This window comes from Aedes aegypti, chromosome 2 (genome assembly GCF_002204515.2).
Source record: "Aedes aegypti strain LVP_AGWG chromosome 2, AaegL5.0 Primary Assembly, whole genome shotgun sequence".
Lineage (NCBI taxonomy): Eukaryota > Metazoa > Arthropoda > Insecta > Diptera > Culicidae > Aedes > Aedes aegypti.
In genome coordinates this window covers 226,762,906-226,777,985 of record NC_035108.1, presented here as the reverse complement: position 1 = coordinate 226,777,985, position 15,080 = coordinate 226,762,906, and the positions used below count along the sequence as shown (strand labels likewise).

General features: G+C 37.7%; 2 protein-coding genes across 9 annotated transcripts in view; one reads left to right on the top strand and one right to left on the bottom strand.

The window, feature by feature from the left end:
* The window catches only part of LOC5574644 (cytochrome b561), a 74,932-nt gene extending 70,683 nt beyond the window's left edge, over positions 1-4,249 (bottom strand). For 3 of the 8 annotated variants that reach the window (XR_002500358.1, XR_002500357.1, XM_021844209.1), the window contains exon 1: positions 3,944-4,249. The gene's annotated coding sequence lies outside the window, so the exon portion shown is untranslated. The remainder of the gene's footprint in view (positions 1-3,943) is intronic. The other 5 variants (XM_021844210.1, XM_021844212.1, XM_021844213.1 and 2 more) reach the window with 5 other exon arrangements.
* A 1,197-nt stretch (positions 4,250-5,446) lies between these two features.
* On the top strand, positions 5,447-11,337 carry LOC110676413. The gene is made up of 2 exons (XM_021844208.1): positions 5,447-5,842; positions 10,268-11,337. The coding sequence occupies exons 1-2, from the start codon at positions 5,823-5,825 to the stop codon at positions 11,199-11,201; spliced, it is 954 nt and encodes a 317-aa protein (XP_021699900.1). The 5' UTR covers positions 5,447-5,822; the 3' UTR covers positions 11,202-11,337.
* The last annotated feature ends 3,743 nt before the right edge of the window (positions 11,338-15,080 follow it).

Sequence of the window (15,080 nt, the reverse complement as noted above, 5' to 3'; positions counted from 1 at the left end):
TCGGAATAGATTTTTAATTTTTACAAAAATCATAACTTTTGAAGAGCTCAACCGATTTCCAATCTTTTTTTATGGAATAAAAGCTTAACATTTCAACTTTTCAAAAAAAAAACTCTGAAAAAAAAATTACATAAAAGTATATAAAACATTCTAGTCTTTTAGGAAATTTTTATATTTTCATGTAAAACTTTTTTTTTTCAAAGTTTTATATTTTTTTCTGAAAAATTGAAATCTTAAGCTTTTATTCCATAAAAAAAGATTGGAAAACGGTTGAGCTGTTCAAAAGTTATGATTAAAAAAATTAATCTTTTCCGCTGAGACCAATAGTGTTAGCCGATAAAAAATGACTTATATTTTATTTGCAAAATAATATAACTCAAACATAAAAACCATACATCGCTGAAAATTTGACAGTAAACGTAAAATTTACTGAACTTTCAAGAAAAAAAAATAGAACAGCAACCCCCTTTGGTCCCGCGGCCTTCAAAACACAAAAAACGGAAATTATTGATTTTATGTAAAAAAAAAAAAAGTTTTTGTTAAATTTTATATTTTTCTTGAAAAGTCAAAATCTTTAACTTTCCAAGAAAATTGAAAATCGTTCAATCGGTTCTAAAGTTTCGATCTGAAAGAAAAAAAATTTGCTAGATCGCGATTTTTCAGGTCACCCTATTTTGGAAATGGTCACCCTAATAAAAAATCCAAAAACACATGTATCCTTATTTCGGATAAGGAACAAAATAGCAAATTTTCACGAAATTCGGTGACCCACTAGATCGGTTTTTCATGGCAGATATTTTCAGATAGTTGTATATTACGCAAACTGTCCTGGAACTCAGTACAGGCCGATTCTGTTTTGCACGGATTTTTTTTTACACGGCCGTGCAAAAAAAGTTTTCATACATTTTTTTTTTCGCCAAAACCTTATTTTTGCATGAAACGTCGAGAAATGGTGTTACTTTTTTTGCACGGGTTTTGAAATTTTGAACTGAAAACTTTTTTTGCACGGTACGCATCCCCCGTGCAAAAACAGAATCGGGTGTACATCTCTCAAAAAAGAACGATGTCGAAGTGAATTTAAACAGGGTTGTTAACGTTAATCAACGGTTAACGCCGTTAACGTTAATTTTGTTGTGAGTCAACGTCAACGCCGTTGCGTTAATTTTCTAGGTTGTTAACGTCAACGTTAACGGGTTGCGTTAAATTAACGTCAACGGACATCGCTAACCTAGTCGTTGATTAGGTATTTGAGCTGCTTTGAAAATTTTGTTTGACCGATAAACAAGTTGTATCTACGCAAACGCCGTATCCAAGGAACATGAAAAAATAGTTCGCAAGAAAAGGTTGTCATTTTGATCAACTATTACCATTCGTCATCAAAGGAGCGGCACGTATGGACGGTCTTCAAGTTTCCATCTATTCAAGCCTGTTTGCTGATCCATTGGAAATTGAAAATTGATTTCAAGACACGACATTTCCATTGAAGTCAACGAGATCTACGGTTCTATCTCGAAATCTACGTCAAGAGGAAGGAACCAAAAACATGAAAGCGGTGCAGTATATGGTGCCTGAAGCTCACAAATTTCACGAATGCATGGGATGGCAAACCGGTATGGAGATTCCATGACTCGGAAGGGATACACCAAAATAAAGAACTTTCTCCAGCTGTGGGTCCTAGGTCTGAACATGAAAAATCAATGTCTCAGGACGAACCCAGCGCTGGCCCTAATGGATAGTACTTCAGAGATGCGAACGTGATCCCTATAAAGGTGTTGACTACAGTTTTAAGGCTTAGTTCGTAAATTTACCTGGACAAGTGGTAACTGGGAGCAATCAATGTCGCAATCATGACACCAGACAGGCATTTCCCACGCAAAAACACTGTTGATTTTTATTCAAATACAATTAATAAACGTTTAAAACTTATACTAGTCTTACCGGTTCAAAGGGCAAAAATTCTACATCATTTGACAATTTTGGTTCACGCTTATTTGTTCCATTGTGTTTTGTTAAGTTGAGCAAACTATTCCTACTTATTTACTTACCGGTCCAAAGGGCAAAAATTCTACATCATTTGACAATTTTGGTTCACGCTTATTTGTTCCATTGTGTTTTGTTAAGTTGAGCAAACTATTCCTACTTATTTACATTTTCTAGGGTGCTAATCTAAAAACTAATCGCACCACAAACCACATAACGAAGGAAAGGGTATGCTCAAATGCTATGGCTCATACAAACAAAATTGAAGTTTTCATAGAAAAAGCGTCACGAAAGTAATAAATAATAAATAATAAATAATAAGTAATTAATTGTTCACTTGTTATCATTATGTAGACTGAATCATTTTCTGTTCTTTTTTTATAATTACTTATTAATAAATCTATCGAATAAGACAAGCAGTTATTTTTTTAAATATTAGAATTTCCAAATCGTTAACGTAAGAAATAACGAAATCGTTGACGTTAAATCAACGATGTACGTTAAAGTTATCGTTAAATCGTAATTCAACGCAATCAACGTAAGTTTCGGTAACCGCTACAGGTTAACGTTAACGAATTAACGAAACGGCGTTAATCGTTGATTAACGTTAACAACCCTGAATTTAAAGTGTCAATAATAAGATCTGGCTCCCTACTGTGGCATTACTTCTCATATTTGATTTTAACTTAGTCCGTTTCAGGAATACAAAAAAAAACTTCTCTACTTCACCACAGCAAAGAAACACTTCAGAAGTGCTATATTAAATCTTCCTTGATCAATATCGGAAGAAGGCAGATATTATGGAAATATATAAAATCTTTAATAAAGAATTTACTTGCTAAAACACAATGTTTGTAAATTGAATTTGTGAGAATCAAAGATATTTAACATAATCAGCAAAGCAAACATTTTTAGATTCTGAACGAAAATTTTCAGTTCAAATAAAATTATTGTTAATACAATAATATATTTTTTATTTGCATCTACAAATGATTTTTTGAAACAACAATATTGTTTGCTAAATTTATATTCCATTTTTGAATTCAACAAATAAAATTGTTAGCCGGGAACAATATTTTTTGTTGTTGTTTTCAATACAGAATATTACCAAAATAAAAAAAAAAATGCGGATATTTAAATTGTTATGGATCCGATTTGGCTCATTTTACTGCACATAAACGTTCAATTGTTCCATATGCATATGTAATCCAACAAATTGGAACCGAGGAACTGATTATGAACAGTTTACAGTATCCTAATTAGAGTTTCATCCTTTTGTAAACGTAGGGTAGGTCGCCAATTGTTGAACGGTTCAATTTCTCGCCAATTGATGAACACTCCATAAGAAAAGCACGGGCTGTTCAACATTAGGCGAAAAAATAACGAGTCTTAAAAATGGTTTGAAAGTTTGAACTGCTTTACGCATACATAACTTATGTTAAAATTACGCATTGAGTGGATTTCACGCATCGCAATGTTGCAATGCATTCACACTAATCCCATCGAAATTTGTGTATCCCCATAATTATAAAAATGAATGCGTACTGCTACTGCGAACGCATCCAAATGTAATCAAATTAGAAAATTTTCCAGTAATAGTTTACGCACACAATGGTTCGAACATGTTTTGTTGAATCCCCAGTACACAATCTCAGCTCATTCATGAGGTTGAAAACGAAATCGTAGTTGGGCGATGCTATCCTTGAGAGAAGAAAATCGCAGCATCCCAATCCTTGCTCTCTCGCAAACATTCATTGAAAAATGCATTCCCTAGATGGGAGAGGAAGGAAAGAGACAATGTGGCATAAATATATGGCGCGTTTTCCCTTGGTCTGAGAAAATTTGGCAAAAAAGACATTGCCCTGGTGAAGGAGCGGCCTAAATTGGTTAAAAAAAATGCAAATTATCAATATATGTATATCTGATCCACTCTTCGGGAAAATTGGCAGTAATATTGAGATACACTTAATTTTCCTATTCCAACAGATGCACTTTTGGGTGGGTCAACCAGTTCTGCTAGATATTCTCTCCATTCACAGATATCAATATATTATGCTCCGTACGATGGATGTCCGGCAATATACACGATTTCGAATTATCTGCCTATAACCGATTCACCAAACCACAAATAGAGCAGGTGTAGTTCCTGACCAACCAAATCATCAATAGTTAACTAACACCGAACTAATGGAAGGTTCAATTAATTTTGAACGTTCAACGTGAAGCAATGGACACTGCTGTTAGCTACCTCCGAGGCGCACATCGAATGCTGTGTGGCCTTTTTGTTCACTCTTTAGTATCCTTGTGCGTTTCCCCGAAGAATGAGAAGTAGAAACTGGATACGCGAGAAAACCTCGTGAGAGAGCTTACTACATCAAACGTCGAGTAGCGTGCACAGTGTGTTGAAGGGTGGTTTATTCCTGAAATAAGATTGCGTTTTCAAACAACATTATACTTATGCTGGAATAAATGATAACATCATCAACAATTCTCATTTTCAGTTACCGATCGCTTGCTCAATAATCATGTCTATCAGGTAAATTATAATCATGCTCACTAGAGTGATGCAAATTTTGAAATTTTAGCTCCCCTATGCTCAAACGATTTTTATTACGGTAACTAGCATCCTCCCAAAGTTTAAAGTGATTCGAAAAAAATTTGACTGTGCACACGCTATTTGAAGTTTATATGGAGATTTCTATGGAAAACGCCAACCTTTTGTGATCAGCCCTCTATCTCGTAGTCATTATATTTTATGAAAAAATGAACAAACTCTACTCATATGAAATACTTTCAGCTACAACTTTGCCGAAGACCACATTTAGATTGGACGTCAGGATAAATTGCTATTCATAATCATAAAGTGGGTTTGCATTTTGCATGCTTCACCAATTGCTCGGCAGGCAACAGTGGTGCTCCTGGCGGGTAGAATAGATCAAAGTAATCCATGCTGCTATGTTCTACAGCAAACCCCATTAAACATTTGACAGTTCAACAGCCGACTAAATTGGTTGAAAAATCGGTCGATTGTTGCACCGACGCTTATGGAAGATTAACACAGGGATCAGCCGAATATCACCCGATTTAATACGGTGGGCCGACGCAATCCTACTAAATAGGTGGATAAATCAGTGTTTTAAGTAAAATCCAATCAAGTTGACCTACTAAACATCAGATTTCCTCGGTCACCTGATTTAATCTAGCGATTAGTCAGTTGATCGCTGTGTTAAACTTCCATAAGCGTCGGTGCAACAATCGACCAATTTTTGAACCATTTTGAACCAAATTTTATTCGGCTGTTGAACTGTCAAATGTTTAATGGGGAAGAAGCAGTGTTGCTCTGAAAGTATTGCTGTGTGCGTTTGAAATGCAAATATCAAATGCGGGAACACCAAATGCGGTAAGATTTTCAACAAGGAAGGCGACGTTAGGGCTCACTGCTAGGTAGATTAAGCCAATCAGAACAGTCGGCATATGTCACGCCACGTGTGAAGGTGTAGAGTAAGCAGTTTTAGTGTAATAAATAGGAACGGCACACGAGGTTCAGATCTCTTTCATCGTTCAGTGTGCGTTGCAGTCAGTTTTGTCATTTTTTAAAAAGAACCCCCGACTAGATAACTCGTTAAGTGGCGCAGCCGGTAGGATTATCGCGAAGTGGTGTTTAAAAAAGTGCTACGGACGACATGAACTGATTCATCATCAGCAGCGGCGACATCCAACATAATCACGCTCAGGATAAGACTGGATCATCATTCAGCAGGCAGCGACATTACAGAGGATCACGTTACACATAAGACTGGTGGAATCAACCAACCGATCTGAAGCACGCCACGGCGATCTCCATGGCCATCATCATTTTCGGGTGAGTGAACTATAAAAAAAAACATATATCACAGTTTAAGTGCTTTACTATAGTGTTTTAAAGGTGTTCCTGTTAGAAATTGTGTTATATCTTGAAAAATTAGTTTTGTTCACTCATCTTTCAAATTTCTTCTCAACATACCTGAAACGCGACAGAGCGAGATTGAGCAGCTCAAGTCTCAGCTAGATGAGCTTAGGTTGCAAATGCTCCAACAGGGCAATCAGGTAAATCCCTTTGTGATTCCTGACCCCATCAAAAACATGTCAGAATTTACTGGCAACCGGAGAGAACTCTCCGCGTGGCTCGAAGAGCTTGATGAAATTTACGATGACTACGTAATCAAAGGACAGAATGGTGCACCAGACACCTTCGACGGCCACTATATTAGGGCCATAAAAAATAAAATCAAAGGAGAAGCCCGCACGATACTTTGTGCTAACAGCAATCCAAAAACTATTGTAGGTATCAAGAGGATACTTACTGAAAATTACGGAGATCAGAAGGATCTCACCACCAACCTGTCAATTCTTTTCCACCTCAAGAAAGGCGACAAAACTAACCTAAAATTCTTTAACGACATTAAAGAATTAAACACAAAATTAAAATCAAACTTACAATCAAATCCCCTTTCCATAAACCAATTGCTAGACGTGATAACGATAGCAAAATATTTAGATAATATCGGCGAACCTTTAGGCTCTATAATTCGCCAATCAAATCCCCAAAGCCTGGAGGCGGCATATCAATCTGTCTGCATAAATCAGAATGCAGAAACCCGATACCGCCCTTCTAAAAGTTTCGACAAAGCTAAATCCACTAGCTACAATGCTCATAATAAAGTTTATACAAAGCCTCCGACAAATGAAAAACCAGCGCAGGGCAAACCCCCATACCGGAGAATAAAAACTGACAATAACGTCACCGAGTTGCATGAAGTAGATGACTCCGATGACAATAACCAATTTGCTGAAGTAGACGATACACCAACAACGACGACAGCGCTGACGTCGGATGATGATGATCGCGGCGAAGCGAGTGAGGTAAATTTTCAGAGGGTCAGAAAGGTAAAAAGGAGGACTTGAATTTCATTCCCTACATAAAATTGCTTACGTCTAAAGGTACGTTGAACTTCCTTATAGACACGGGCGCTAATAAGTCGTACATAAATCCCTCTCATGTTGAAGCTTTCCAGAAAACTTCAAACCCCGCTATTATCACGAATAAGAATGGAAAATTCGTTGTTAATAAATTTGTGAGAACAAATTTATTTCCAGAATGTTCCAAATCGGGAAAATTAACCTACTACGTTTTTAAATTTCACAAATTTTTTGACGGCCTAATTGGATATGAGAATTTGGCTAAAATGGGTGCCAAAATTGACACCAGAAGTAATTGTTTGATTATTGAAGATAAAACATTTCCCATGTCAAAATATTCATTATCCGCCTTAAATTTCAATGCGTGTGTTGAAAATGTATGCAGCATAGTCACCACAAGCAATGGAGATTTCTTGGTAGAGAATGAAATAAATCTGACACCAGAAGTGAGTATCAAGCCAGGCATGTACCACGCTGCTAATAACTCAGCTTTGGTACATCTGGGCACTAGTAAACCCGATAAGATCCACATGGTAGAACCATTGATTAATGATGGTATGCTATTAGACCAACAAAAACGTAGTTTCAATTTTAATGTTCCTTCTGACCACATGAATAAAGAAGAGAAGCAACTTCGCTTTAAGACTCTTAAACAATTTCAAAGAATTTTCCTGCAAGAAAATCAAAAACTTTCATTCACGCATGAAGTCAAACATGCGATCAAAACTGATGACGATATTCCAATCCATCAAAAAGCTTATAAATATCCCTATCACCTCCGCGAAGAAGTGCAAAAGGAAATTGATAAACTTTTGGATAACGGTAATGATTCCGGGAATCATCATCCCAGTGGACATCACCCATCTGGGTTGTCCCAAAAAAGGTCGACAACTCTAGTAAAAAGAAGTACCGGATTGTTATCGACTACAGAAAACTGAATGCCAAAACCCCTGCTGATAGGTTAGTGAGATACTTGACAGGCTTGGAAAAGCACAGTATTTCAGCGTAATTGATCTGGCTAGTGGTTTCCACCAAATAGAAGTGGACCCAGCAGAAATTCCTAAAACTGCGTTCAACGTAGACCATGGGAAATACGAATTTGTTCGTATGCCCTTTGGCCTTAAAAACGCACCAGCCACATTCCAGAGGCTGATGGATTCCGTCTTACGAAAGCATTTAGGAATCCGTTGTTTCGTTTACATGGATGATATCATCATCTACTCAACTAATCTAGAAACACATCTCCAGGATATTTCTAAAGTCCTTACAACTTTACAAGACGCCAATCTTTAAATTCAATGTGATAAATGCGAATTTTTAAGAAAGGAAGTCGAGTTCCTTGGTCACATGGTAACTACTGAGGGTGTTCGACCAAATTCTCGTAAAGTAGAAGCCGTGAAAAACTGGCCAATTCCCAAAACACCGAAAGAGCTGAAGTCATTCCTCGGCACCGTAAGCTACTACCGAAGATTTATTCCTAGGTTCGCTCACATTGCCAAACCCATGACGGAGCAGCTACGCGGTAAACATAAGGATATCAATTTATCCACAAATTATAAATCAGCGTTCGAAAAGTTAAAAGAGATCATGACCACAGACCTTCTGCTGGCATATCCGAACTATGACGAACCTTTTATCCTGACGACAGACGCATCCAATGTGGCCATTGGAGCTGTGCTGAGTCAGATGTTCGAAGGAAAAGAAAGGCCTATTGCCTATCTTTCAAGAACCCTTTCGAGGGCAGAGGAAAATTACTCCGCTACCGCAAAGGAATTATTGGCAATTTACTTTGCTGCGAAAACCTTTCGACCGTATCTATATGGTAAACGTTTTACCATTTACACGGATCACGAGCCCCTTACAAAAGAGCTTAAATTAACAGATTCAACAGGAAGGGTTACACGACAACGTCTTTACCTAGAGCAATTCGATTTTTCCATTGTTTACAAGAAAGGGAAGCAGAACGTCGTGGCAGACGGACTGTCTAGGATACCGAGGATGGAGGCCAACAACTACGAAAGTGAGGTTTACCCACAGGACAAGATCTATGGAATTCACCCAGTCAACAGGTTTAAAAATCAAATTTTTCTAAAAGTTACGGATAACAAACGTAAAAGCCCTTATTTACTGATTCAAATTTTTCCAGGTTACACCCGACATATCTATCATCAACCAAATTATAATGAAGAAAGCCTTGTTCGGATCCTCAAGGAACAAGTAAACCCAACTGCAACTAACGGAATATTCGCACCACTGGAGGTGGCGAGGGAATGCAGAAAGGTTGCAGCGAAACATTTTCAAGATAAACTGAAAATCGAATATTGCAACCTCAAACTACCCGACATTATTGACCAACGGAAACAAGATGAATTCATAAGAAAAAGTCACAACTTCAACCACCGAAGTTGCAAAATTGTTTTTGACGATATTAGTAAATCCGTCTTTTTCCCCGGGTTATTCAAAAAACTACAAGATTTCTTCAAAAACTGCGAGGATTGCAGGCTCGCAAAGTATGAGAGACATCCTTTCAAAATTCCGATTACCCGTCGAATGTATGACCGACCTTTCGATACAGTTTACATGGATGTCTTTGTTAAAGAAACAGAAAAATTTCTGACGATAGTAGATGCGTTTTCAAAGTTTGCTCAATTATACAAAATTGAGAACGAACAAACCGATACGATTATTGAAACATTAACAAGATACTTCTCTACCTTTGGAATTCCAAAGCAAATAATTTGTGATCAAGCAACTAGCTTCCGGAACCCCGCAATGTCAAAATTCTTAAGCGATCTCAATATATCTTTGCATTTTGCCAGCTGTAGCAACAGCAATGGAGTAGTAGAAAGGTTTCATAGTACACTGATAGAAATGTATCAAGCGAATCGAGATAAAACTAGTAGTTTATTCTTATATGATGGTTTGAAATTAGTTGTTGCCTTATACAATGAATCAAAGCATTCTGTTACAAAGATGGCGCCAAGAGACATAATTTACGGCACATCAAATTCTTTGGATAAAATTAAGATAGCATCAGAAACAGCTAGGAAACTTCAAACAGCCCTAGACAATATTGAATTACATGTAAAACACAAAAATTCCAAAATTCTCTGCTTAGACGAGGAAGAGTATAAAGCGATTCAAAATAAAAATGTTTACGCCAAGTGCAAAGCAAAACCATCACTCTTAAACCATCGCTACAAAGTTGCAGAAATTGTTGATCAATCAGAAAAAACAATAACTGACAGAAACCATGTAAAAACCCATAAAAAACACTTAAAACGAATTTTGTATTTTTTCGTAATCATTGTACTCTATTTTTTCACAGACTGCTCCTGCTGACGTTAGGAAACGCAGAAATTTATATTCATGACATCAGGCAGAACCCCATCATTATACTCCCTATCGGCACAGCAAAAATTTGTAACAGCTATTTAAGAATTGTGCATTCTATAGAACTAGGTCCTATAAAACAAGTTATTGATTATTTATATTCAGAAGCACAGAAAAAAATTATCTATGACAAATTATTAAGTCCAATTATAAAAACAAAAATTGAAAAACTGTCCCTTACATTTAGAAAAATTCAATCATCAGACAAAAGAGTAAAAAGATGGGATAGCTTAGGGAAAGGTTGGAAGTACATATCAGGAAGTCCTGATGCCGATGATATTAGACTAATTAATGCAACTATAAATTCAATGATAGACCAGGAAAACAACCAGATCAGGATTAATTCCGGGTTGGATAGCAGGATTAGGAACATAACATACAGTATAAACGTCCTTATCTCCAAGTTCAGTAGCCTGTCAACAGAGTTTAACGAAGGATTTTCTTCGGTCAACCTACTCTTCAATATAGATGAGCTGATCCAACAAGTCGAGACAATTGGCGAAGCCATAACCTTAGCACGAGTAAACATCCCGAGCAGCAGACTTATCAGCCTCACCGAGTTGGCTGTAGCACAACAGTTTTTGAAGGATCAAGGACTCGACGTAGCCACAGCGGAAAGTGTACTTGAAATTGCTCGAGCATACGTGGTAACTACCAGGGAATCCATAAAGTATATATTAAGGGTACCGAAGGTAACAAACGAAATTTACACTCTCTACCAAGTTGAACCAGTAATATCTAACGGAACTAGAGTTCAACTTGACGCCAACTTCTACCTGAATGGAACAACTCCGTATTGTTCAAAGTCAATCTGCGATCAATATGCAAACCACTTTATTTGTCAATCTTCGCAGCTTGAGTCTCCATAAAAATGCATCCAGAAATTGATGAGCGGCTCCTCAGCGCACTGCCCCATGGAGAAAGTCTATGGCCGAAACATTATCAAACGGATCAACGATGCTACAATCATCATTCACGAAGCAGACATCACGCTCAAATCAAACTGCAGCATGCATAATAACAAATTGGAAGGGTCTTATCTTATCCAATTTTCAAAATGCGCAATATCGTTAGATGGTGAGCGGTTCACCAACATCAACGTGGATATCCCAAGCAAGACTTTCATCCCGACCACCGGATTGAAGGTAAATAGCACTAACCTAGTGGATCGCATTCCTCTGGAACATTTACAGATACATGACGCATCGTGACCATATTCAACATCTGAATTTAACTAATGAGAGCATTCAGACAAGGATCCACTTTTTGCACTGGCTATCTTTCGGATCGATATCGGTTACAACCCTTACCCTAATTGGAATCACGCTAGGCTGCATTATCAAGACACTTTTGACAAAAAAGGCAACGGTGATCATTCAACAAGGCCAACGCGAGGTTGAGGATACATCATCAGGCGAATCGACGCAGGACATCAGCATGAACTACACAACGAGGCATCCCAGGTTCATCCCGCAATAGGCGAAAACGGAGAAAGTCGAGGACGACCTTTCTTCTAAAGAGGGAAATCGTTAGGGCTCACTGCTAGGTAGATTAAGCCAATCAGAACAGTCGGCATATGTCACGCCACGTGTGAAAGTGTAGAGTAAGCAGTTTTAGTGTAATAAATAGGAACGGCACACGAGGTTCAGATCTCTTTCATCGTTCAGTGTGCGTTGCAGTCAGTTTTGTCATTTTTTAAAAAGAACCCCCGACTAGATAACTCGTTAAGTCGAAGTCAAAACTTGATTTTCTTTGCTAGGTTGGCGGTGATATGCATCATGGTTGCTAAATATCCTTTGGTTACTTTGTCTTACCGCATTTGAAGCTCAGTTAGACTGGATTTGCACGTCAAACGCAAACAGCTATAATTGAATGATCATCTCAGCATGATTTAGACTTTGTTATCAATGATAACAAATTATCCTTACGTCCAATCAAAATGTGGTCTTCGGCAAAGTTGTAGCTGGGAAGAATTCACATGAGAAGAGTATGTTCACTTTTCCATAGATTATTATTGGGAGCAGTTAGAGGACTGAACACAAAAAGTTTGCCTTTTCCATAGTAATTTCCATATAAATTTTCAATGGCGTGTGCACAACCAAATTTCTTCCAAATCACTTCAAATTTTGGGAGAATGATTTTTATCATAATTGACATCGTTTAAGCATAGGGGAGCAGAAACTTCAAAATTTGCATCAGTCTAATGCTCACTCACATGCTAATTTTCTTTCGTCGGGTAACCGTTCGAATCTTTTCTTTTTTTGGCTAACTGTTCTAATTGTTTCAAATCAAATGGAAATACCCCTGCCGCTGGTAACTTGAATCAATGGAAAATCCCAACAGAAAATGTAACTACTTCTAGTAACATGTCTCCCTCTGATGCTGAAACTTATTTGAAACCTGGATCCAAACTCACACACAAAAAAGTTGAATCTCTTTAGATTCATTGGGTGTATCGTGATCGACTGGATAGATCATGTGGGGGAATGGCAATCATCATTCATAGGCGAACTTTTTCATCATTTGTAGTTTTCGAAATATTGGGTGTTTCTGTTGAAACACAGCTTGGTAAATATACTTGCATAGCTGCCTTTGCCTTTTTCAATGCACTGGGCAGCAAGTTAATTTGCTTCAAACTGACTAGCGGAAATTAACTCGCAATAAGACAAAAATGTTGTCAATGATGACTTTGATGCGAAACATCGCTCATTTAAACGGCAGAATTTTATTTAATGAGTGCTCTTCAAGATATTTCTTAATTCAATACCCTGATAGCCCTTCTTGTTGTTCCTCTTCTAGAAACCCTTCTACGATTGATTTGGTCTTAACGGACTGTAGCCAACTGATTACTCACGCTGATTTTGATTCTGACCATGTCCCTTTTACATTTCAAATATCCCATGTAGCAATTCTCAACCCTATCAGCTTTACTTTCAATTATTTACGAGCCGACTGGAATACATATGAAACATACATCGATAGTAATCTTGATGTTAAAATGTCTTTGAAAACAAAACTTGATATTGACAACGCTCTCGAAACTAACTAATCCCATTGTTTAAGCAATACCAAAATATTTTTTTTTTTTTTATTTTATTGATGTACAAGGGGGTCAGGGGCAGAGATGGTCGGGTTTCACATTTTTCAAACCCGAACCTGACTTATTTTATTTCTTAAAACCCGGACCCGACCCGAACCCGAGACTGTAATTGAAAAGCAAACCCGGACCCGACCCGAACCCGAATAATTTTCCCTGTTCAAACCCGAACCCGATCCGAAACCCGAAAAAGTTTTCTAAGAAAAACCCGAATAGAACCCGAGTTTGGAAAGATGATAAATTCATCGTTTTTGATGCATAGGGAAGCTTTTAGGTTGTTACTCTGTTCACCATTCTCACCAAACCCGATCTAAACCCGACTTGTTTCAAGCCCGAACCCGACCCGTGCCCGATAATTTTGTAACCTTCAAACCCGACCCGAAACCGAACCCGAAAAATTTTAAATTTTCAAACCCGAACCCGTCGGGTTCGGGTTCGGGTCGGGTTTCGGGTTTGAAAACCCGAGACCCGACCATCTCTAGTCAGGGGCCAAGTCTCCAGCATAAGTTTGAAAACTCACATCGTCCATAATACACCGAGGGAATTTTGGAGTTTGGCAAGTAGGCAACGCAACATCTTTGACCAGAAGGTTCTTTAAGTTTTGCTTCTACTCTTGACTTCCAATACACGTATGAATGATGCAAGGTCAAAAGAAAATGAATCAGTCATACATATAGCGGTAGTGAAGTGTTTTGCCGAAGGATATGGGAAATGAGGGATTTTGGGTGGTGTTTTGTACATAGCTCTGTGGAACAAGTTTGTTATAAGTTAAAAATTTAATTAATCTGATTCACCTTGCAATCAGTAATAAGAATATTTATAAAAACATGATACTTATCTTTTCTCGGCCAATATGCTACATGTCTTTCCTCTCCGATGGATTTTTTTCTCGTTGTAATGGCGGGTTAGATATGAAAACAAGGATAAAGAGAGAAGAAATGTTAGTGATTGTTACATGCTTTATTGCTGTATTGGCCTACAATGAAATCATACAAAATTCGCTCTTTGGATTCCCATGATAGCAATCCACATGCAGCTTACGAGAAACTCCATGGCAATAATCACTGTACGCCATGTGCGGCATTTAGGACATCTCAACAATACTGATGACGAACAACAAAAAATTAATCCAAAAGAGCGAAAACCTTAATGTTTCAAAGTAGGACAATTCAGCTTTATTGCATGTGAGAAGTTCTTGGTGATATTCTCACAACGGCCATTCAGAATGGTTCGACGGATGTAGATAAAAGATCATTATGATAAAATTAACGCGACGACATGTTAGTGAGCTCAGAACGATTATTGTATTTGCAATTGTTAATTTAGATAGTTAAACTTAGGGTCGGTTATTGTATATAACTTTAAAGATAAGCAGGAGTAAAGCACGAACGCGAAGTAATGACCTTCCATCCCATCTTCAAGTGCTCCCCACAAGCACAACACTTCATTCTGGCACTTCAGAACGTCCATGTTGTAACTTGTTCACACAAGAAATCTGCCTCGACCGAGTTGGCAGAACGCGCCCATACCCCTTTCTGAACCAAAGGACAGGGGTTTAAGCAATACCAAAATATGAAGTGAAATTCGAAAATCTTGATTTCGATCTTATTCTTGATCCGATGATCTTAAACTCTTGATCCGTCTTAAAAAC

Excerpts from the sequence above, each read along its gene's own strand:
- LOC110676413 (XM_021844208.1), top strand. The coding sequence starts at position 5,823 with ATGGCCATCATCATTTTCGG. Across the intron at positions 5,843-10,267 it reads ATGGCCATCATCATTTTCGG|ACTGCTCCTGCTGACGTTAG; the intron begins GTGAGTGAACTA and ends ATTTTTTCACAG.